General features: G+C 43.0%; 1 protein-coding gene across 1 annotated transcript; it reads left to right on the top strand.

Annotated features, from left to right (window-relative positions):
- Positions 1 to 4,495: 4,495 nt before the first annotated feature.
- LOC111860093 (complement factor B-like) lies at positions 4,496 to 17,447 on the top strand. Its single transcript, XM_072706871.1, has 18 exons — positions 4,496 to 4,597; positions 8,183 to 8,386; positions 8,570 to 8,755; positions 9,314 to 9,487; positions 10,166 to 10,258; positions 10,771 to 10,907; positions 11,368 to 11,506; positions 11,845 to 11,976; positions 12,741 to 12,836; positions 13,036 to 13,173; positions 13,448 to 13,545; positions 15,086 to 15,212; positions 15,454 to 15,598; positions 15,877 to 15,953; positions 16,066 to 16,160; positions 16,707 to 16,836; positions 16,944 to 16,993; positions 17,139 to 17,447. The coding sequence occupies exons 1-18, from the start codon at positions 4,537 to 4,539 to the stop codon at positions 17,307 to 17,309; spliced, it is 2,253 nt and encodes a 750-aa protein (XP_072562972.1). The 5' UTR covers positions 4,496 to 4,536; the 3' UTR covers positions 17,310 to 17,447.
- Positions 17,448 to 24,105: the final 6,658 nt, after the last annotated feature.

The raw sequence follows: 24,105 nt of genomic DNA, 5'->3' as shown, positions 1-24,105 counted from the left end.
TTATATTACATTAAATAAAAACTTGCTGTTTGAACTTGGCCTCAGACTATCTGAGTGAAAATGTAATACTTATTTGCTTATATATTTCCTGACTTGGAGGTCATATTTACTTAATACTTACTGAATGTGCAAAATACTGCTAGTGGAATATATTGTGTGGCATGGTGGTGCAGTGATTAGCACTGTTGCCTCACACCTCTGGGACCTGGGTTCTCCATCTGGGTTCCATGTGTGTGGAGTTCGCATGTTCTCCCCGTGTCATCGTGGGGTTTCCTCCAGGTACTCCGGTTTCCCCCCACAGTCCAAAGACGTGCTGAGGCTCATTGGAGTTACTAATTGCCCGTAGGTGTGCATGTGTGAGTGAATGGTGTGTGAGTGTGCCCTGCGATGGGCTGGCCCCCCATCCTGGGCTGTTCCCCACTTCGTGCCTGTAGCTTCTGGGATAGGCTCCGGACCCCCCGCGACCCAGAGGGATAAGTGATTTGGAAGATGAATGAATGTATTATATTGTGTATTCAGTGTGATCTCTCTATAAACCCGTAACACTTGGCCTGTGTCAGAGTCCAGACTGCCATCAGAGATTATACAGTGTTTTAATTGGTCATGCAGTGAACCCTCTATAAACTGTGGGCCCAATGTGGGTCCCGGTTAGACGGCAATGGGGTCCTCTGTGAGATTGCCCTCCCCACAGGCATCCACAATGGGGTCCTCGGTGAGATTGCCCTCCCCACAGGCATCCACAATGGGGTCCTCGGTGAGATTGCCCTCCCCACAGGCATCCACAATGGGGTCCTCGGTGAGATTGCCCTCCCCACAGGTATCCACAATGGGGTCCTCGGTGTCCCGCCCACATCACGCCCACGGTGCCGGCGTGTCCACATGTCCCCACCATTTCATGACGCATTTTCAGCCCACTGTGGCCCCCCGAGGGCTTGTTTGCTGGGGGAGTACGGCTGGGTGATATAAACTATAGGCTATATTGACTTATCCTGATACAATATTTAAATGATATGAAAATGAGAACTTCAAAAAACTCTTGATAAGGAACATTGCCTGACAGCACACAACATATTACACCACAGAAACAAATGCAATTTCAAATAGATCATATGGCAGTACTTTAAAAACAGACAACCTATGGCCCGACAAAGGCACAGCAGGGATGACTGAGTTAGCGGCTGTTACTGTCTTGCAGTTTCAATTCAAATAGTTTTAAGCAAAAAATGAGATGGGAAGTAATGAAATGATGACTTCAGTTATATCGCTGATAGTCATTGATACTGACTGGTATGACAAAAAAATATCACAATAAAATATCTTGCCATATCGCTTCAGCTTTTAAAAGGAGCCGAGGAAACAATCGGCCTGTGGACAGATAGTGACTGAAGATCGGTGTTGTTTCAGAACTGGGGGGGGGGCTGTATTACCCAAATAAAAGCATCATACAAAGGTGCTCAGGTTAGCTTGCTGCTTACCCAATACTTCAGGAGCCCCCCCATTTTACCGTACTATCTTAGTGTGTGATTTTCCATGGAGTTCCCCGCCTGATCGACAGCTGTTACCGTGTTATCTTAGTATGTGATTTTCCAAGGAGCCCCCCCACCTGATTGACAGCTTTTACCGCGCTATCTTAGTGTGTGATTTTCCATGGAGGCCCCCTGCCCCCCCCACCCGATCGATATCTTAGTATGTGATTTTCCAAGGAGCCCCCCCACCCGATTGACAGCTTTTACCGCGCTATCTTAGTGTGTGATTTTCCATGCAGCTCTGTCAACATAGAATAGCAGTGAGTTTTGGGAAATGATGACACAATGTTTACCTGTGGATTTGAACGTCAGCCACAGTGCTTCGTATCTCAGACCAGACCTGGGGGCTTCTTTACTTAGTTATAACAGTCAGAAAAGGATAATTACAAGAAAAATAAAGTCCTTTTGACTGACTGTGTGTGTGATTATGTTTATATTATATTGTGGGAACCAAATGTACCTCACAATGTAATAAAAACCTGTTATTTTGACATTGTTGGGACCATTTTTCAGGTCCCCACAAAGATCTGTGAATGCAATCAAAAAAGTAAAAAAGCCAAAAGTCTCATATTTTGTGTTGGGATTAAAGTTTTCCCCACAGAAGTGAATGGAGAGTCCCCACAAAGATAAAATTACAAACCTGTGTGTCTGTGTGTGTATGTGAAATTTTGCATGGTTCCACAACAGGATAATTGGTTGGAAGATGGATGGATGGATGCAATAGATGGATGGATTGATGCAATGGATGGAGGCTTTGCAGTCTTTTTTTCACCAAAACCCAACTTAGTGAAAGAGAATTATCATAAAATGTCCAGCCACAGTTTCTAAACATCCAGTGCAAAGTAAAATGCTCAGTCTGTTAAAAATTAATACAAAGTCCAGTGATCTGACCAGATTTAAAAAAAAACTAATTCTGGGAATTTTCAGAATCTTTTTTTGCCCCCCAAAAAAATCACATAGGATTTCAGAAGCACTACGGCTGTTTTGGATTTTCCAACATTGTTTTTCATGCATGTCTTTTACAAATTTTTATGTTATCTTCCCCGACAAATTTAAAGCTGTTTTTTTTAAGCCCTGGAATAAAAACCTTCTGCTTATAAAAGAAAAACTAGTGTTAATTTCCTAGTGTTAAATCTTCATGGGCATTTTACTCCTTTTTCTGAATGATGCTTTGATCTATTTTTCACTTTCTTCTTTCCTTCTCCAAATTCAGATTCTATCTTCCAACAATCTATGATGTCATGTATTGATCACAGGGAGGCTTGCATTAAAGCAAAGGTCGTTCAGCATGACAGTGTGACAACATCGCATCCCAGTAGAGATTGGGAAATTTTGGGGCTTCGTAGCTTCTGGGAAACACACTCCTGTTCCAGATTAAATAAATCCATCTCCAGATTGAAATTTAAAAATCATATAAGTTTCCTAGACAACCAACTAACAGGTTCATGTTGTATTGTGTTTAGAGGTGTCAAAATACATGGTAAATATATACTCAGTGACAAAAGAAGTTAAGCACCCAGAAGTAATGGTCCGATTTGTATGTAATTTGGCACACGTGCAGACCAGGGATGGGTATGTAAATAATTTGATTTTCAAGTTGCTGGCATGTCTAGTCACCAGACACAGAGGATGCCTTGTAGACGCATTAGACAGCATTACAGCACTGGACGGAGCCTGATAGGGGTGGCAGTGTGGGATTGCATGAGGCTCGGTGGTCGTATCATTCAATTGCCCTGCATGTGGGCCATGCAGATGTCACAGTCACCCAATGTTAGAACCAATGGGCACGTGAGGGTAGCCACACACGTCGTCAAGGTTCCGGTCACCCAAGACAGACCACACTAAGGGAGGATCATTGTGTTGTTCACCAAACATTACAGAACCCCATGACATCTGCGCCTGCCATCTGGACACAGGTATAGGAGTCTCTACAGGACCCCGTCTCATCCCACACCGTGTCTCCATGACTGGCATCTGCCGGACTACGGGTTCACCGTCCCATGCGTAGGCTGCTGATAACAGCAGAGCAGAGACAGCTGTAATTGGGAGGCCTGGACTGATGACGAGTGGCGTTGTACCATGTTCAGCGATAAATCTCGGTTCTGCATTGCCACAGATGACCATTGTGAGTGTGTATGGCGGCACCAAGGGGAGAGGACCAATCCTGCCAATGCTGTGGAGACACACCGGCGTTACTCCTGGTATCATGGTGTGGGGAGCTATAGGGTATGACATCATGGTGTGGGGAGCCATAGGGTATGACATCATGGTGTGGGGAGCCATAGGGTATGACATCATGGTGTGGGGAGCCATAGGGTATGACATCATGGTGTGGGGAGCTATATGGTATGACATCATGGTGTGGGGAGCCATAGGGTATGACATCATGGTGTGGGGAGCCATAGGGTATGACATCATGGTGTGGGGAGCTATATGGTATGACATCATGGTGTGGGGAGCCATAGGGTATGACAACATGGTGTGCGGAGCTATAGGGCATGACATCATGGTGTGGGGAGCCATAGGGTATGACATCTTGGTATGGGGAGCCATAGGGTATGACATCATGGTGTGGGGAGCCATAGGGTATGACATCATGGTGTGGGGAGCTATAGGGTATGACTTCAGGTCTGTGGGCTGATACAATGGATACAATGGCCGTACGATTCCTGAGGGGGGGGGACAGCGCTGGGAACTGCAGTTTGCCCATACTGCCAACTCTGTTGTCCATTTGATCTGATAGTCACATGACCTTTCACCATGTGCAGATTCATTCCACTCCGGCTGGATGTTCAACTATTTTGTCACTGAGTGTGTTTCTGTGTCAGTATAAAATAATCAATTTCTTTGTTTGGCCTGCAGTTAAATAGTTACAGGAGGATCACAATTACGCCCTTTGTACTGTCCCCGGCTTTCTGGATAAATATACATATCAGTCTCTGCACCAAACTCAGATCTTGTCAAATCTAGTGAAGCATTCTGTCTCGCAGGCTACATTTCACCACAAAAAATGGTATTTTGGATTCATTTAAATCTTCTAATACTGATGCTCTTCTCTTCTCCATGTCTTGGTAAGTGTTTTATTATCTTTTACTGAACACCTATTGCTGTACAATTTAGTTAAAACATTCTTTAGTTATAATATGTCATAATAGAGCATTACATTGTTAGACCGTTTGTATCACAGGTAATGTATCATACAAAGTGTATTTAAGATTTAATGAAATGAACAACAATCGTTAAATTAGGGTTGAACTGTGGATTGGGTGGATGAGTCATTTTATTCTACGAACCTTTGAATGAATGTTTCTGCTTTGGATTTGTAATTGTGTGTGATGTGTATAAAAACCGACAAGCTAACAGCGAAGTGTTAAGCAGACAAGCTAACAGCGGGGTGTTAAGCAGACAAGCTAACAGCGGAGTGTTAAGCAGACAAGCTAACAGCGGGGTGTTAAGCTGACAAGCTAACAGCAGCCAAACCATCCACACATAGTTTTTAAGTGCGCAAATACTGTGGGTTTTATGGCACTAACATCACCCAAACCAATTGTAATACGGCATGATATGTCTCCCATTCCAACTTCAGGGTGTTCTTATATATCTGAAAAGAAGCCACGCAAAGTTTCAAACAATGGTGGACATTAGGGCCTATGATCATCTAAACTGGGGTTTCTCAGCTTCTCCACCCAGAAGACCCAGTTCTGCATTACTTACAGTATATGTCGGGGGGGGGGGGGGGGGTGTACAAAAAGCACAGGGAGAATAAATGAGTGCACACAGCAAATAAGCACTACACACTTAATGGGCTGTCCCTCTGAAACCCCCCGAACAGCCTGTGTGCCACAGCCAGCATTTAATTTTAATTCATCTATTTACATTGCATGTACATCTAGTTTCTCAAATAACACAAAACAGCCAAAGTAACAAAGTAAAGCAAATTCCCATTCTGATGTATTTGTGTGTTACAGTTAGTAAAGATATCACTCCTCAATGATACTGAACCAGGACTCCAGCTCAGATGGTGCCCCCCCCCCCCCCCCCAGGCACCATCCAGACATGTGGGAAGGAGGGCAGTGAGCATAGGTGGTCAGAACATGCAGTGACACTCTAGTGGACAAACATAGTAGATCAAAATGGCATGTGCAGCAGCACCAGCAGCCATAGTTATGGTGTGTTATGTGTTAAGTATAACGACTGAGACCGATTCCGCATCCTGAACGTAGACTGGCAACCGCCCCACAAACCGGCCCTGTAGCAGAATGCTTTACCTCCATCTGTCACTTAATTTGTACGTGGAACGACAAGGAAACCTGCATTCTGTGATCTGAGTGGACGATGTGGTTTGTAATTAGTTATTACAGTAGTAAGTCTTGTAAATACAGTGGTACCTCAGTTCTTGAACTCATTAGAACTCGAATTTCTTAAAAGTTGAACCCACCAGTTCAAAAATTTTTTTACCTAGAACTGAATCTGAATCTCAGAAGTCAAACCGTGAACGCCGACCTAAGATAACTTGTATGCGCGGGGAAATTAGTCACGCGGCATGTCTCTCAGCGGAAACAAAGGGTAAAGCTTCAGTCTCAGCCTCGCATTCGCTGTGATAGCACCGTGCATGTTTACACTAACTGAATACATATATTTAGACAGTAAAAATACATTTAGACAATGATAGACAGTAACAGTAATTATTATATAATAAAATACATTTAAAAATAAAGATTTCTTATTATTTTAATATTAATAATAAACCATTAATACATCCATCCATCCATCCATTTTCCAACCCGCTTATCCTACTGGGTCGCGGGGGGTCCGGAGCCTATCCCAGAAGCAATGGGCACGAGGCAGGGAACAACCCTGGATGGGGGGTCAGCCCATCACAGGGCACATTCACACACCAGTCACACACACCATTCACACCTATGGGCAATTTAGTAACTCCAATTAGCCTCAGCATGTCTTTGGACTGTGGGGGGAAACCAGAGTATCTGGAGGAAACCCCACGACGACACGGGGAGAACATGCAAACTCCACAAACATGTAACCCAGGCGGAGACTCGAACCACGTGGACAAAATACAGAGGACTAATGACAGCAACCAGAAACAGCTGATCACACGGAGATTCCACACGGGGTTAACAAGGGGGCGTGGCACACGGAAGGAGCGGACGATCGGGGCAGGACACATTGTTTTTTTTAACTTTACACATTGCTTGGATACATTTATTTTCTTACTTTACAAATTACTGTTTTGATAAATGTGCTTAGATGTGTTTTCTACAGTATTATGCTCTTCTTGTTTTATTCGGTTCATTTTTTGTTTAAATACTAAAAAAAACATATTTAGGTGTAATTTTTTGGGGCCGGGAACCAATTAATTGGTTTTCCATTATTTCTTATGGGGAAAATTCGATCAGAACTCGAACTTTTTAGGATTCGGTCCAGAGTTCTGAACGGATTAAATTAGAGTTCTGAGGTACCACTGTACGTCTTTATGGACTTTTTTTTATCCCACCTGGCAATTTTACACCACTCTTCATGGTAGAAGATGAAATTCCTCTTCATCCTCACCTGATGGGGACCAGTAGATTTGTGCCAAAACATCTGGAGATTTGGACCCAGTGATATCCTAAAATCTACCTTACTGAGAGCTCCTGTCCCAGTGAAAGAGAACCAGCTCCACAGCATGATGCCACCACCTGCATGGTTCACAGCCCTCACCAGCTTCAGAGGGACTTCACAGCCCTCATCAGCTTCAGAGGGACTTCACAGAACTCACCAGCTTCAGAGGGACTTCATGGCCCTCATCAGCTTCAGAGGGACTTCACAGCCCTCATCAGCTTCAGAGGGACTTCACAGCCCTCACCAGCTTCAGAGGGACTTCACAGCCCTCACCAGCTTCAGAGGGACACAATGTAGTTGGCAGTGACTCTGCTTGTCGTGTCACCTTTAGTCCATTTATTCATGAGTTACCACAGACTCTCCATCCTACACCTCCCATACTCTTTTTACCCTTCCCCTGATTGGTACATTCCAGCAGTAAGTTTGGTCACCTCCTCCTCCCCTGATTGGTACCTTCCAGTAGTAAGTTTGGTCACCTCCTCCTCCCCTGATTGGTACCTTCCAGCAGTAAGTTTGGTCACCTCCTCCTCCCCTGATTGGTACCTTCCAGTAGTAAGTTTGGTCACCTCTTCCTCCCCTGATTGGTACCTTCCACCAGTACGTTTGGTCACCTCCTTGTACCCCATGGCTATGGCAGTAGGATATAACTACAAACGTTTCAGTGGAATCCTACAGGAACAGCTGATTTTTTCAGGATTAGTCACTGATGGCAGGTGTTTGCTGCTTGCTGTTGCACATGGTTTTAATTGTGACTGGCAGAGGTGGAGAGTTCAGGTCCAACCAGTCTGTTGTGGGTTCTGTTTTTTTAAAATTCAGTTTCTTGCCCCCTCACTTTTGTATTTCTGTTTCTCCTGGATTTTGTGGTTGCATGTAATCTCTGACATGCTTTTTCTTGATTTACGCCTTTACATTACAAAGACTTGCTTCAATAATCGTGTGTAGATCTTGGCATTAGAATATACAGGCATCCTTGCATATTTCACTGTGTTTCATTTTCCATCCACCTTTCTTGTTTATTACCCGCAATCCAACAGGCACACCGATGAAAAAGTGTGAGGAAACAGGTTTGTCTATCGAAGGTGGAAATTACACGCTGTCAGACGGCACCAACGCGAACAGCGTCCTGTTGTACAGCTGCCCAGAAGGCTTCTACCCCTTCCCTGACGCCACACGTCGCTGTCTGAGGTCGGGGAGGTGGTTCCCTAGTCTTTCAAAAAACAATGTGCCTTCATGCAAAAGTGAGCAAAGCCCCTTGACAAAAGTCTCTTTTACGCAGTAGAAATTTCAGTCAAGATGCTGCCCTTAAATTACACCTGAACTAAAATAACCATTGTATCTTTTTTATACAGAAGTCAATGCCATTGTTAAAGCACAATTAAGTTGAATAGAAATGAATCTCTCTCATTCCATGTCTCTGCCAGAGGTCACATGCCCAGATCCCTCCAATTTTGAGCAGGGCTCAGTCAGTCCAAATCAGATGCAGTATTTCGTCAATAACGTGACCACTTATAAGTGCTTTGATGGCTACACATTCTTCGGATCGGCCAGTCGCACCTGCCAGACCAACGGAAAATGGAACGGATCCACACCAATCTGCGACCACAGCTGTGAGACAAAGATTTGTCTCTGTCTTTCTTCCAGTGTATCCCGTATTTTCTTGGAAATTGTAGTAATGACTTGTATCATTACATTTTGATTGCGCAAGACTGCAAGTACAGTAACAAGTATGATAACAAATACAGTAACATGTACGGTAACAAGCACAGTAACATGTACGGTAACAAGTACGGTAACAAGTACAGTAACAAGTATGATAACAAGTACAGTAACAAGTATGGTAACAAGTCCAGTAACATGTACGGTAACAAGTACGGTAACAAGTACAGTAACAAGTATGATAACAAGTACAGTAACAAGTATGGTAACAAGTCCAGTAACATGTACGGTAACAAGTACAGTAACATGTACGGTAACAAGTACGGTAACAAGTACAGTAACAAGTATGATAACAAGTACAGTAACATGTATGGTAACAAGTCCAGTAACAAGTACGGTAACGTTCTTGGTCATTAAGACATTAAAAGACCTGAATTATCTGCTTACTCTGTGGCCAGTTAGAGTATTATTTAGTGTGTAATGAAAGTCTTGGATTTCTTTCTCTTTAGCTGGGCACTGCCCTGACCCTGGTATACCTCCTGGTGCCAGGAGGACTGGGCACCATTTTGGTATTGATGACAAGGTGACCTACCGCTGTGATCAGGGTCTGATACTGGTTGGATCAGAAGAACGTGTTTGCCAAGAAAGTTCTGAGTGGAGCGGGACAGAGCCAGCTTGCTATTGTGAGGAGGCCCCCGGCAGGACACAGCGTGACATAAGAACATAAGAAATTTACAATGACAGGAGGTCATTCGGCCCATCAAGCTCGTTTGGGGAGAACTTAACTAATAGCTCAGAGTAAAATCTTATCTAGCTCTGATTTAAAGGAACCCAGGGTTTTAGCTTCCGCTACACTAGCAGGAAGACTATTCCATACTCTAACTACACGCTGTGTAAAGAAGTGCTTCCTCAAATTCATTTTAAAATGTTCTCCCGGTAATTTCCACTTATGGCCACGAGTTCTAGTAGTTAAACTAATATTGAAGTAGCCATTTGGCTGAACAGCATCCAGACCCGTTAGAATCTTACAGACCTGGATCATGTCCCCCCTTAGTCTCCTTTGCTCGAGGCTGAACAGATTCAGCTCCGCTAACCTCTCCTCATAAGACATTCCTCTAAGACCAGGAATCATTCTCGTAGCTCTTCGCTGCACCTTTCCAAGACAGACCAAACCTGTGACGTCTAACCAATACATGCTAACTGTACACCCTCTCTTTGCCGGAACCCCATAATAATAATTGAGGCCGTCATCCAACACTCTCAGCGATTAATCCCATGCATTTACACCCCAGCCTGCAGTTAAGGAGCGGCAGTTTTCATCCCACTCACATACTTTGCTTTTAATATTTTTTTTTTCACAGATAAATATACTTACGATACTCCTGCTGAAGTGAAAGCTGCGTTCGGCGCTGCTCTCAATAATCACCTCTCACCGGATCATTTTAATTCATCCGGTAAGTTTTCTGTTTTAACATGCGTGTGCAGTGTGTGTAGCTGGGCTTTTTAGGACTCTCTGCCTGTCATCAGAAGGTCAGCAGTTCAAATCCCAGTGTTGGCAGAGTGATGTCACTGTCGGGCCCCTGAGCGAGGCCCCTAATGATATCACTGTCGGGCCCCTGAGCGAGGCCCCTAATGATATCACTGTCAGGCCCCTGAGCGAGGCCCCTAATGATATCATTGTCGGGCCCCTGAGCGAGGACCCTAATGATGTCACTGTCGGGCCCCTGAGCGAGGCCCCTAATGATGTCACTGTCGGGCCCCTGAGCGAGGCCCCTAATGATGTCACTGTCGGGCCCCTGAGCGAGGCCCCTAACCCTAATCGCTTCACCGACTACCTGACCCTGCTCTCTGATTCTTACTTATGTCACTTTGGACAAAACCATCTGTTAAATAAATATAAATGCAAGAGTGACATTGACTAATCCTCATCCCACACTTTCCACACAACAATTTCCTGATTCCACAGACACTCAACACGGGAAGAAGATCAAAATGGATGCGGGTGAAAACCTTCACATCTATATCGCCCTGGATGTATCTGACAGTGTGACAGAAGAAGACTTTTCAAAGTCCAAGGACTGCGTCCTCAAGCTCATTGAGAAGGTACACGCAATCAATGATTGTATTTTGGAATGTATGTGAAACTCCGGATATGTTCATGTTCCTTATGGAATTACACTTGTATTAAAAATGGTCTTTGCAGTCTTTCTTACTTTGATGCCCCATGACAAACAAAATGTTCCTTTCAATTCTTTCCACACTAATTCTGCCACATCCACGTGTGTATGTGTGAGCAAATAATAATATATTAACAAACAGTTAGAGTTCAAAAGGCTCATGACCAATTCCAACATTCAAAAGGATTAATAATTTCAGCAAAATGACAGCGAAAGGTTTCTTTTATTTACTTCTGTTAAAGTGGAATTACCTATGGCAGAAAAGCATAATTTATGTTATACTGTGTGTGTGTGTATATATATACACATATATTTATTTCCCAAAAATAAAAGAGACAGTGTGTATGGATGTCTGCCATTTCCTGTGTCTCTCTCCTTCATTACAGATCAGTTATTATGATGTCATCCCGAAATATGATATCTCGGCATTTGCCACTGAGGTGACGCCCATAGTAGACATTTTGGCTCCTGAAATCAAGGAAAGGTACCTAATTTTGGAGTCACTGCGAAATTTTTCCTATATTGGTAAGGAATATGCCTTCTTCTGAAATGTCTGATGTGATTGGGATTTAAAATTTACAATATAACTTTTTTGTTATAGCACATTTATATTACTATTCTGACCACTGAAAATGTTTCAATCTGCAGTTACAATTACCAAACATTAGAGCCCAGTCTTAACAAAATGGTTCAGTCACCTTTGCAGCTCGTGTACACGCCAGCGGCCTCCCGTAGCCCATGAGAAGGAAAAGCGTGTGGATGCAGAGCCTCGGACTCGGGGGGGGCAGACAGCAGACTCTGCCCTGAAGTCGATGTTTAGTTCAGCTCTGGCTTTACACTCTGGGCTTGTGTCACTCTGACAGCTAAAGGAGATAAGTCAGGAACCAACATAGCTTTGGCCTTCAACAAAATCTATGAGAAGATGAGCGCCATGAGAACTCGAAATGAAAAGGCGTACAAGGAGGTGCGGAACGTCATCATCATCTTCACTGATGGTAACATTAACCGACGGCAAAGTGCTGATCAAAAGATCACGTTTAAATCACACCGCTGTCAGGACGTTCTAAGAAAATTGCTTCTGTTGCTCAGTTATAATGATAAATATGACATTTTCATTTTTCAGTTTTGCATCAAATTCATTTAATTAAAATAGACATTTTCTATTTAGCTAATCCGATCATAGATCTTCCAGAAGGAGTAAAGACAAGCACACACCTTCTCAGATGTCTGTTCGCCAGCCTTTCGCTGGCACGCTCTATGCTTGTAAGCATCCATGTCATATCGGAGATCTTAAATAGCTGACTGTGTGGCGGGGGGGAACAAAGGGAGTGACATGTTTGTGATAAATCTCAGGGTCACGAACTCACACACATCTGGTGTGACACTCACACGTTCTGACTCAGGCTCACACAAGAAATCTCACATCAAATCTATATTATTCCATTATAAACCTAAAATTACCAGCATCAAAATTGTTGGGATAGTTTGCACACCCTGCAAACTGTTTACAAGGTTTATTAAACTGTTACATGCATGTAAATGCGTGTGCATGTGTGTGCAGACCTGTCTGGAATTGAAAATCTCACTGCAGCCAGCTGACCAAAGTTGACAACCCCGTAACAGAAATGTCTTTTATCCCACCCCCCTCCACCCCCACCCCACAAGCCCCCTTTTCAAATTCAGAGTAACTTTATTTGAATCAGGCCCGTAAATGTTCATGGGGTTGATTTGTTCTCTAGTGTCTCCTTCATTTTCACAGGCATTGCCAACATGGGCGGGAGACCTAAAGACGTCGTGGACCAAATCAGGTCATTTGCGCATTCTGTGGTAGGAGTTAACTATGAAGATCACCTGGGTAAGGAGCTGCAGGAACATAAAACCAGCATTTAATTGCACTGTATGCATTAAGAATCTTTTACCCAGTGGTTTTAGTGTTACGACAGGTGTGCTGCACGATTGGTGATTTTGATTAAATGGAATTAAGGAATTTAAAAGACATTATATGTTCGACTTTGGAGGATAATCTGCTGCCTGTTTTTCCTCTCTTTGCTCAGATATTTACGCGTTCGGTGTGGGTCCTGATGCAGACACGGCAGCACTTCAGCAGCTGGTGTCTAAGAAGGAAAAGGAGACACATTTCTTTAGACTGCAGGACCTCAACATTTTGGAAAAAACGTTTGACGAAATGATCGGTGACTTGAAATTTTCTGTTTTCAAATTTACAACGAGCACATAGACTCATTTCAGCTTCCTTTTCGTGCTTCCATATGTCACTTTTACTATATTACCTAATACCAGCTTTGAATGCATTTGATTGTTTGCTTATTTTCTTTATTAATTATCCATTTTTTGTTTGTGTGAATACTAGACTTGGCTGTTCAGGCTTTCGCTTCTTTTACTCCACATTGAATCTTTCTTGCTATTTGCGGTGATTGGCGGCGCTGATTAACCTTTCATTACCCACAGACGAAGGGGATACTGTGGGCTTGTGTGGTCTCTACAGAGGTTATGGGGAGGTTAAATCACGCGAAAGACACCCCTGGCTTGTACAGATCTCAGTTACTGTAAGTACCTACAGCATAGACTTGCTTCCTAGGGTTGATTGTATTAATTTTATCACGTTGGATTTGGTTACATACATATTTACAAATAAAATTATACTGCAATGTAAAACTAGAGTGGATGTAAGACGTCTGCAGCCTTATTGAAATTGCAGGATTTTCTGATGTAAATGCAGTGTTCACTGAGTTTTAAGCGTGCACAGCCTTTAATAACAGGTACTGTAATGCAGTGTTCACAGAGTTTTAAGCGTGCACAGCCTTTAATAACAGGTACTGTAATGTAGTGTTCACAGAGTTTTAAATGTGCACAGCCTTTAATAACAGGTACTGTAATGCAGTGTTCACTGAGTTTTAAGCGTGCACAGCCTTTAATAGCAGGTACTGTAATGCAGTGTTCACAGAGTTTTAAGCGTCCACAGCCTTTAATAACAGGTACTGTAATGTAGTGTTCACAGAGTTTTAAGTGTGCACAGCCTTTAATAACAGGTACTGTAATGCAGTGTTCACAGAGTTTTAAGTGTGCACAGCCTTTAATAACAGGTACTGTAATGCAGTGTTCACAGAGTTTTAAGCGTGCACAGCCTTTAATAACAGGTACTGTAATGCAGTGTTCACAGAGTTTTAAGCGTCCACAGCCTTTAATAACAGGTACTGTAATGTAGTGTTCACAGAGTTTTAAATGTGCACAGCCTTTAATAACAGGTACTGTAATGCAGTGTTCACTGAGTTTTAAGCGTGCACAGCCTTTAATAGCAGGTACTGTAATGCAGTGTTCACAGAGTTTTAAGCGTCCACAGCCTTTAATAACAGGTACTGTAATGTAGTGTTCACAGAGTTTTAAGTGTGCACAGCCTTTAATAACAGGTACTGTAATGCAGTGTTCACAGAGTTTTAAGTGTGCACAGCCTTTAATAACAGGTACTGTAATGCAGTGTTCACAGAGTTTTAAGCGTGCACAGCCTTTAATAACAGGTACTGTAATGTAGTGTTCACAGAGTTTTAAGCTTGCACAGCCTTTAATAACAGGTACTGTAATGTAGTGTTCACAGAGTTTTAAATGTGCACAGCCTTTAATAACAGGTACTGTAATGCAGTGTTCACAGAGTTTTAAGCGTGCACAGCCTTTAATAACAGGTACTGTAATGTAGTGTTCACAGAGTTTTAAATGTGCACAGCCTTTAATAACAGGTACTGTAATGCAGTGTTCACAGAGTTTTAAGCGTGCACAGCCTTTAATAACAGGTACTGTAATGTAGTGTTCACAGAGTTTTAAGTGTGCACAGCCTTTAATAACAGGTACTGTAATGCAGTGTTCACAGAGTTTTAAGTGTGCACAGCTTTTTAATGATAGGTACTGTAATGCAGTGTTCACAGAGTTTTAAGTGTGCACAGCTTTTTAATGATAGGTACTGTAATGCAGTGTTCACAGAGTTTTAAGTGTGCACAGCCTTTAATGATAGGTACTGTTATGCATCAGTTGCATCATACATCAGTTTACTAACACTTTGTTCAAAGCCAGACTGATCGTTCTTTCTCATTTTAGAGGACGAGTGTTGGTAGCAATTGCGTTGGCGCTCTGATTACTTCCCGGTTCATCCTGACAGCAGCCCACTGCTTCAGGTTTGAGGACAATCCAAAATCGATCTCGATTACAACGGACATCAAACCACGTACGGATTGAGCTTTCCTTCTGCTTCCTGCTCAGCTGCAACAATGATTGTGCCGTCTGTAGAACTTCATATAGATCAAACCTTTCCTGTCCAACAGCCTACATTTTGAATAGCACTCAAATTTGGGTTTTTATATGATAAAATTATTTTGTTGCTGTTACACATCATACATTATGCCGACCTGTTTTACCCAAAAGATAAAAGCAACATTGTAACATTCACACTCTCTCTTTCTATGCAGATTTGAAGTTGAATGTTAAAACGTTTAAAATGCACCCTGACTATGACATCCAAGCGAAGAAGGATCAGGGAATACCAGAGTTTTACGATTACGATGTCGCTCTCATTCAGCTGGATAAGGATGTGAAGTTCGACGTGAAAATCAGGTGAAAATGAGCTGGATAATCACCATAATAATGCTCAACCAAGCAAGTCTTCAGTGGGCAAAAAGCACTTTGTAAGGTTCACAAGTGTGATCCTGCAAGAGTGCTGTAGGAAAAATCCCATTGACCTGATGAGGAACCGTAGAAATTCCCAGCTGAATTTAAACCAGAATGAGAATCAGAATCAGAACTGGAATCAGAATCAGAACAAGTAAAGGTTTCGATGTTCCTCACGGCTGAGAAAGCTGATACTCGTGTCCTTACGCCCTTCTCTCTTTAAGGCCAATCTGTATTCCCTGCACTAAGGAAACCAGCCAGGCCTTAGGGCTGCCAGATACTGCGACGTGTAAGGAACATGGTGAGGTCGACCAATCTGCTTTTGCCGAGAAGCATGACTGCAATGTGCATTTATGGCTGCACACTTGCTGCCCGCAAACATTTGGATGACAGCTTCTGTTTTATGTTCCCAGAGGACATCCTCTTAAAAAGTAAATTTGAACAGGCAAGCTTTACAGCTGCAACTACTTACATAAAGAAAAATGTCACCATCAAGCTAGGCGCTCAGGTAAGCGTATGCAGCCAATCCGTATCACCCTCACACGGCGAAATATTCAGACGCCATCTTCATCTGCCCTTGTCACCTCATCCCCACCCAACACAACCACAACTTAATGAGAAAAACCTCCTGCTGTCCTTTTCCTGAATCCCCTTGGCATTATTTCCATCCATCCATCTTTCCACCCATTTTCTAAACCTCCTGTACATGTTCGCAGGGAAGACCCACAAAGCCATGGGGTGAACATGCACACTCAGTGATCACAGAGCGCAGCTCCGTTAGGGCTTTCAGTTCTCCTTAAACCAGAGATCCCCAAATGGAAACAGCTAAGAACCATCTACGCCTAATGCCTGATCACAGAGGTGACTAGGAGTTATGGACCAGGGGGCCGTTGAAAGTGTTCCCAGTGGTTGATAACTTATGATACATCTCTGTGAACCACTTTCTACTGCCCGACAAAGCCTGAAGGCGGGTCGCAGAGCCCTGCTTGGCCTCCTGTACTGAGCTGTCCATGATTAAGCAAACAGTGTCCTTTCATTGCTTTTTTTCTTGCAGAGGGACAGTTGTATTGGAGATGCTATACATGCAGAAAGAATGAATGTGACAAAAGCCAGTGACATTGTGACAGGTAACTTCCTGTGCACGGGAGGGATTGAAGGTGAAACGAACAACATCGCATGCAAAGGTGACCTTGGCACGAGTGACTGCTACATTCCTGAAATATTGCAGCGTTGCATTTCCTCTTTGCTTTGCTGCATCCTGATGCATTTCACGTGTCTGTCTGTCACACAGGTGATTCGGGTGGAGCTTTGTATGTAGAAAGGAAGAAACGTTTGATCCAGGTGAGAATTTATTGACGTAGAATCTACCAAAGAGTTATCATGACCGTGTTGTGCCGTGTTCTGTTTAACCGGTGCGATCGATTTGGATCAGTTGTTGGGTATATCGACCGCATTGTGTGAATCTCACACTTCTTTGCTTTTTTAGGTGGGGGTTACAAGCTGGGGTGTCGAAGATTTGTGCAAAACCAGCAATACAATTATTTCTAAAGAGCATTCCAGGGATTTCCACATTAATCTGTTTAAAGTTCAGTCATTCATCAGAAAATACCTGGAAAAAAAAGATGAGGATTATGGTCCAACAGCTTTTATCAACTGACCAAGTTTAGTACTTTAATCTTTTGGATCGTGTGGTAAATGTTTTTTATTGAAATGCTATTCATGTGCTTATCAGAATGTAATTAAATTTCCACTTTTTGTGTGTCTAATTTAGTGTATTACAAATGTTCTTCATGTATTTTGTGTCTTTTTTTTAAGTCTCGACAAGTTTTAAATAAGTCATTACGAATGAAATCTGGACATTTGTTGAGTGAACTTGTGATAAAGTTTTAATAGGATGTCAGACTATTACTTTTCTCAGAATAGCAGGATCTAATTCTTAAAATGTCAGCCATTATTCCTCTGTTTATCATTGGAAACATTGATTTAGTTTTATGCAGTAGCTGTTCCCGGAAGATTACAAAGAGCAGTCAGGGTAAATAAAGTCAGAATCGGATGGGCCCTGACATGGTATAACCTCAGTATCTTATCTTAAATGATTAGTGGACTTGAACAATTGACTGGATGAACAAATGACCAGTAGTTTGCTGGTTGAAGAAGTGAAAATCTCCAGTCATCAGATGTGGCTCTTGGCAGGGGGGGGGGGGGACAAACGGGGAGGCCAGTGCCCGCCCCTCCTGTGCCCCCCCAAATATGTATGCTACTTGGGTCTGAAATAAATGTATTATTATTATAATTATTTACATTTATATAAGAGAGCTAAGATTTTATGTGTTTATATATTTAAACACAAACATAAGCGCATTGTGTTTGACAGACTCCAGGTGATCGAGTCGCTTCAGTCGGTGAAAAGATAACGTCAAGTTAGCGACTGAAAAAATAATCAAGCTTGTGGAAGCTAGAGAGTCTAAACAAGAAATCACAGCGAGTTACATATCTGTAAAAACTGTAAAATGCAAAGCATTGCATAAACTTCCCAAAATTGTCTTTTGATTCTTAATGCTGGCAATCAAGTGTAAGTAATACTGTACATGGAGGAGATTAAGGTCGAATGCATCTGGCCCCCCTAACAGAACAACTGGCCCCCCAGCTGAAATGGTGTAGAACCACCACTGCCAGTCCCTCCAAAAACAAACCAAAGAAAGAAAGATACATTCACTTGAAAAGTTTAATGTTTATTGAAAGATTTGTTTCACTGCGTTAAATAAGGCCTGTAGAATTTCTGGCACAGTGACCAGTAGTTTATGTAGGACCAGTAGTTCTACATAAATCTTGAATTTATGTAGGACTGCAAAAGATAGCATGCATGGCTGCCACTTGCAAACATTCCAGATCCCAGAATGCCGTTGGGATAAACAACAAATAATCAAGAAAGAATGCTGGCTACTCCTAGCCTGTAATCACCCAAATCTCTCTCCTATTTCAATGAAAATATTTTTATTTTATAAATATTTTTATTGCATTGTCACTGCTTAACATACCTGTGACTGAAGGCAGGTCCTTTAAGCCTTGAAACATTTTATCCAGCTATTGCTTGTTACTGTTATTCTTTCGCTTCCTTCTTTATTTTCTCTGATTTTCCTAACAATTATATGCTGTCCATCAGTCTCTGACCCTGGGAATGACAGGGAACCTGAAAAATATACAGTATATGATTACATAAGCATTGTATGAGTCACATGATTAATCAGTAAATGGTGCATTTGCTACCTGCATTAACGTGACCTGCAATATAACAAGCAGGAAAATTGTATTGTAACGTACCAGAGAGACACCAACTGCCGGAAACAAATTCCTTGTCTGTCACACACACACTTGGCCAATAAACCTGATTCTGAAATCCATAGGCTTCTGTATGGAATTGATGGCACAATGCAGTCAGGCAGGTAACCTTCTCCTGGCATGTGCCAAACCCAAACTGACCCATCAGACTGCCAGACAGCGTGATTCCTCACTCCACAGAACACATTTATACTGCTCCAGAGTCCAGTGTCAGCGTGCTTTACATCACTCCATCCGACGCTTGGCACTGTGCTTGGTGATGTGAGGCTCGCATGCAGCTGCTCAGCCATGGAAGCCCATTCCATGAAGCTCCCACTGTACAGTTTTGGTGCTGGGATTAAAGCCAGAGGAAGTTTGGGACTCTGCAGTTATTGAGTCAAAAAAGCACTGGCGACTTACACACTGTGCGCCTCAATAGGGCTGGGCCATATTATACCTTTCACGGTAATACCGGTTCAATGTTAGGCAATGATAAGAAAATGAAATATCGCGATAGAATATGGGTAAAACGCGCATGCACAGTGCCTTTGGTTTCATACGCTCATACGCACATGGCGGAAAAAGCATGGCGGCGACGGAGAATGAGAAGGGCGAAAACGGATCGTGGAATGAAACAGATGAACCAGAACTGGTTTGTAACAATGGTGCAACTTCAGTGGCGTGGAACTGGTTTGGCTTTCGCCCGTCAGATACCCAACAAAGCACAATTTTTTGTAGAACATGCAAGCGGGCCGTCGTGGCGAAGGGAGGAAACACCACAAACCTATTTCATCGTTTGAAGCAGAAGCACTTGTTGGAGTACAACAAAGCCGTTAAAGAACGTGAAGAAGCGTCCGCTTCAACGAGCATGGTGGTGAGACCAAAGAAGCTGACTCAACAAACAATCGGCGTAGCTTTAAATAGCTGCACGCCTTATGACAAAAGTAGCAAACGCTGGGGGAACTAACTAATGCAGTGACGCATCGTTTAGCCAGGGATATGATGCCCATTCAGAGTGTGGAAAGAGAAGGTTTCACAAAGATGCTTAAAAAGTTCGATCCACGCACACAAGCTGCCTACCAAGAAATACTTCTCTAAAGTCGCCTTGCCTGCTTTATATGAAGAGGTCCGTACTGAGGTGTCAAATGCATTATCTTCGGTGGAGTTTTTTGCATCCACCACGGACATGTGGTCAAGCCGAACATCAGACCCCTACATGAGCCTCACAATACACTACGTGGACAAAGACTGGAAGCTACAAAACAAGTGCCTTGAAACAAGTTTTTTCCCCGAGGACCATACTGGGGAAAATATAGCCAAAGGCTTAAAAGAGTTCCTCAGCTCGTGGAATCTTCAGGAGGAAAAACAAGTGTGTGTGACGACAGACAACGGGGCAAACGTTGTGAAAGCCGTCGCACTCAACAACTGGACCAGACTTTCACGCTTCGGACATCGCCTGCACATTGCAATAGGTCAGTTAATTATAATGTCAGATTAAGCATTTCTTGCATTAGTTTAAATGATGGTAATAATACTGTTTTGTGTTATTAATCTTTAATTGTCTTTAAAAATGAACAGGCAGGCTGGATGTGGGCAGTTGTGCTGCAAGACATATATACTGTATATATATATGTGTGTGTGTGTGTGCTTAAATGTCACACATTACACACCGCATTAATATTGGCGCTGATAAAACCACAAGGCACCTCATGTTGACATGGAGGTGCTTGACTCAGTCAGCACTGCATTGAGTCCACTTTACAGTTTACAGATGCTTTTTCTGCTGAAGAGTATGTGACCATTAAGCCTCTTCTTCAGATGTTTAACAATGACATGTTAAAAGTAAAAGAGAGTGACACTCAGCTGACCAAAGACATCAAAACAGCAATACTTGACTACATGAACAAAAGCTACAAAGACAGTGTCACAGAGAGGCTTGTTAACATGGCTTCTCTCCTTGATCCACGTTTTCATACAGAATATTTCAGTGAGAGTGAGAGTGAAGCCGTCAAAGTTCAAGTCATGAGTGAACTAGATCATCTTGTGTCACACCAGGGTGGCGCAGCCACAGGTTTTTCAGAAACCCCTCCTACATCTGCTGGAGACCAAACAAGTCAGGGAGCTGTTAAAAAGCCAAAGAAGAGTCTCCGGAGCTTTTTGAAGGGACCAGTTAGTGGCAAGACAGATGTAACTGCAGAAAGGTTATTATCTGAAATGAGCAGTTATGTGAATAGTCCACCAGCAGACAGTGAGTGTGATCCTCTTTTGTGGTGGAAGGTTCACACAGTAAACTTTCCCCACATCAGCAGATTAGCTAGGAAATACCTCTGCATTCCAGCAACTAGCTCTGCATCTGAAAGGTTGTTCAGCACAGGTGGAAACATTGTAACTTGTCAAAGGTCCTCCCTTAATCCCACATCTGTGAGCATGTTAGTGTTTCTGACAAAGAATCTTAAAACTTGAAATGTAGAAAACTTCCATGAGCAGTAGCATAATTTATCCATGTTTTTTGTTTGTTTGTTTTGTTTTTACTCGAGTTTGTGCAATTTTATTATTTGACTTGTTTATTTGGCACACTGCAGTTTTATGTTGAAAAGCAACTCTTTTTAAGTTTTGTGGATATTATACATGGTTATGCTCAGGATATGTCAGCCCAGGAATTTGCATTTGCACTGTTAAATTTTTATATAGCTTTAATGCTCATAAAAACAGCTGCTTGTTTAAGTGAAAATAAATCGATGGGGTTTTTTTGCACTAATAAAGTTGTGGAGTTGTAAAGTATTTTGTCTCGCGTCAATCATATCGTCAGTTATATTGTTATCGCAAATTTTCAAATATATATCGTGATAAATATTTTTGGCCATATTGCCTTGTCCTACATATTACATGCCATTGGGGCAAAGCACTAAAGGGTTAATAGCTCTGAGTAACGGTCTGATTTCTGTGTAATTTGGTACACGTGCAGACCAGCGATGGGTATGTAAATGATTCGATTAGCAAGGAGCTGGCATGTCTAGTCACCAGACACAGAGGATGTCTCATAGATGCATCGTAGACAGCATCACCAACACTGGATGGGGTTTGGTAAGATAAGATAAGATAAGATAAGATAAGATAAGATAAGATAAGATAAGATAAGATAAGATAAGATAAGATAAGATAAGATAAGATAAGATAAGATAAGATAAGATAAGATAAGACAAAATAATTCTTTATTAGTCCCACAAGTGGGAAATTTGCATTGTCACGGCAGAAAGTGGACAGTACAAGATAAGAGCATCAAAAATTATAGACAATAGGATAAAAACTATATATGTACAGAGTGGAAATATATAAATATACATATATGCAAAACTCAAAGAAATATTGCACATAAGAAAATACCATGGTGTATTGGATGTGTGTGTTTGTTAGTCTGTGTGTATGTGTGTGTGTGTGTGTGTGTGTGTGTGTGTGTGTGTGTGTGTGTGTGGTCAGCTGCAAGGACTTTGTTATAGAGTCTGACAGCGAATGGAAGGAAAGACCTTCTGAATCTCTCCTTCCCACATGGTGGATGCAGAAGCCGGCCACTGAAGGAGCTGCTCAGTGCCGTCAGAGTCTCCCTCATGAGGTGGTAGACGTTGTCCAACAGCGATGACAGCTTAGCCACCATTCTCCTGTCCCTCACAACCTCCACCGGGTCCAGAGGGCATCCTAGAACAGAGCTGGGCATCCAAGAACAGAGCTGGGCATCCTAGAACAGAGCTAGGCATCCAAGAACAGAGCTGGGCATCCTAGAACAGAGCTGGCCCTCCGGATCAGCCTGTTCTCTTTCTGTCCCAGGCGGAGATGCTGCTGCCCCAGCAGACCACACTGTAAAAGATGGCTGATGCCACTACAGAGTCCTCAGGAGCAGCCCCTGCACTCCAAAAGACCTGAGCCTCCGCAGCAGGTACAGCCTGCTCTGACTTTTTTTGTAAAGTACATTTCTGTTATGAGTCCAGTCCAGTTTATTGTTCAGCTGAACACCAAGGTACCTGTAGCTCTCCACAGCCTCGATGTCCATACCCTGGATGTTCAGTGGTTGAAATGGAGGATGGTTGTGCCTGCGGAAGTCTACCACCAACTCCTTGGTTTTTCCAGTGTTGATCTGGAGGTAGTTCTGCTGGCACCAGTCCACAAAGTCCCAGGTCAGTTATCTGTACTCCTTGTCGTCCCCATCAATGATGAGGCCAACAACTGCAAAGTCATCAGAGAACTTTTGCAAGAAGCAGTTGGTGAAGTTGTAGGAGAAGTCTGTAGTGTAGATGGTGAAGAGGAACGGCACCAGAAGTGTTCCCTGCGGGCCCCCCGTACTACAGACGACCCTGTCTGACACACAGCCCTGAGTTCTCACATACTGTGGTCGGTTAGTGAGGTAGTCCTGGATCCATGTGGAGAGGTGACGGTCCACTGCTGTGTACTCCAGCTTGTCCCTCAGGATTGTGGGTAGGAGGGTGTTGAAGGCACTGGAAAAATCAAAGAACATGATTCTAACAGTGCTACCAGTGGTCTGACAGCATCATCTACCCCAATGCCAGGCTGATAGGCAAACTGAAGTGGGTCCAGTGATGAGCTCACCAGGGGCCGAAGCTGCGCAAGGACCAGCCGCTCCAGGGTCTTCATCAGGTGTGATGTCAGGGTCACCGGCCTGTAGCACTGGTACCACACAAGAGGTTTTCCAGAGCTGTGTTACTCTCCCCAGCTTCAGGCTCAGGTTAAAGACGCGCACCCTAACCCCACACAGTTGATCTGTGCAGAGCTTGACAACCCTTGAGCTGATGCCATCCGGAACACCAAACACGGGAGAAAAAAGTAAAAAATACCAAACAATGGCCAAAACTAGCATGAAACGGTAATGCATGGTGTCGAATTTACTAAGTTAGTAAAGATTGAATTAAGAAGTAAAGAGAATAAAAAAATAGAAAAATGACAAAGAAGCTCATAAATGAGCAGAGCTGCTGTAACAGGCTGCCACTCTGGGGGCGCCGGAAGTAATATTTGGTCGCTCTGTGGGTTTGCATGAGGCTGGCTGGCCGTATCATGCAGTTGCCCGGCATGTGGGCCATACAGATGTCACAGTCACCCGATGTTAGAACCAATGGGCACGTGAGGGC

Source organism: Paramormyrops kingsleyae, chromosome 24 (genome assembly GCF_048594095.1).
Source record: "Paramormyrops kingsleyae isolate MSU_618 chromosome 24, PKINGS_0.4, whole genome shotgun sequence".
Classification (NCBI taxonomy): Eukaryota; Metazoa; Chordata; class Actinopteri; order Osteoglossiformes; family Mormyridae; genus Paramormyrops; species Paramormyrops kingsleyae.
The sequence above is the reverse complement of the archived record's forward strand: the minus strand, read 5'-3'. Positions and strand labels throughout refer to the sequence as shown.

Coding starts and splice junctions, on each gene's coding strand:
- LOC111860093 (XM_072706871.1), top strand. CDS start 4,537: ATGGTATTTTGGATTCATTTAAATCTTCTAATACTGATGCTCTTCTCT. Junction 13,546..15,085: donor TTGTACAGATCTCAGTTACT/GTAAGTACCTAC, acceptor TTCTCATTTTAG/AGGACGAGTGTTGGTAGCAA. Junction 15,954..16,065: donor TGCGACGTGTAAGGAACATG/GTGAGGTCGACC, acceptor TTATGTTCCCAG/AGGACATCCTCTTAAAAAGT.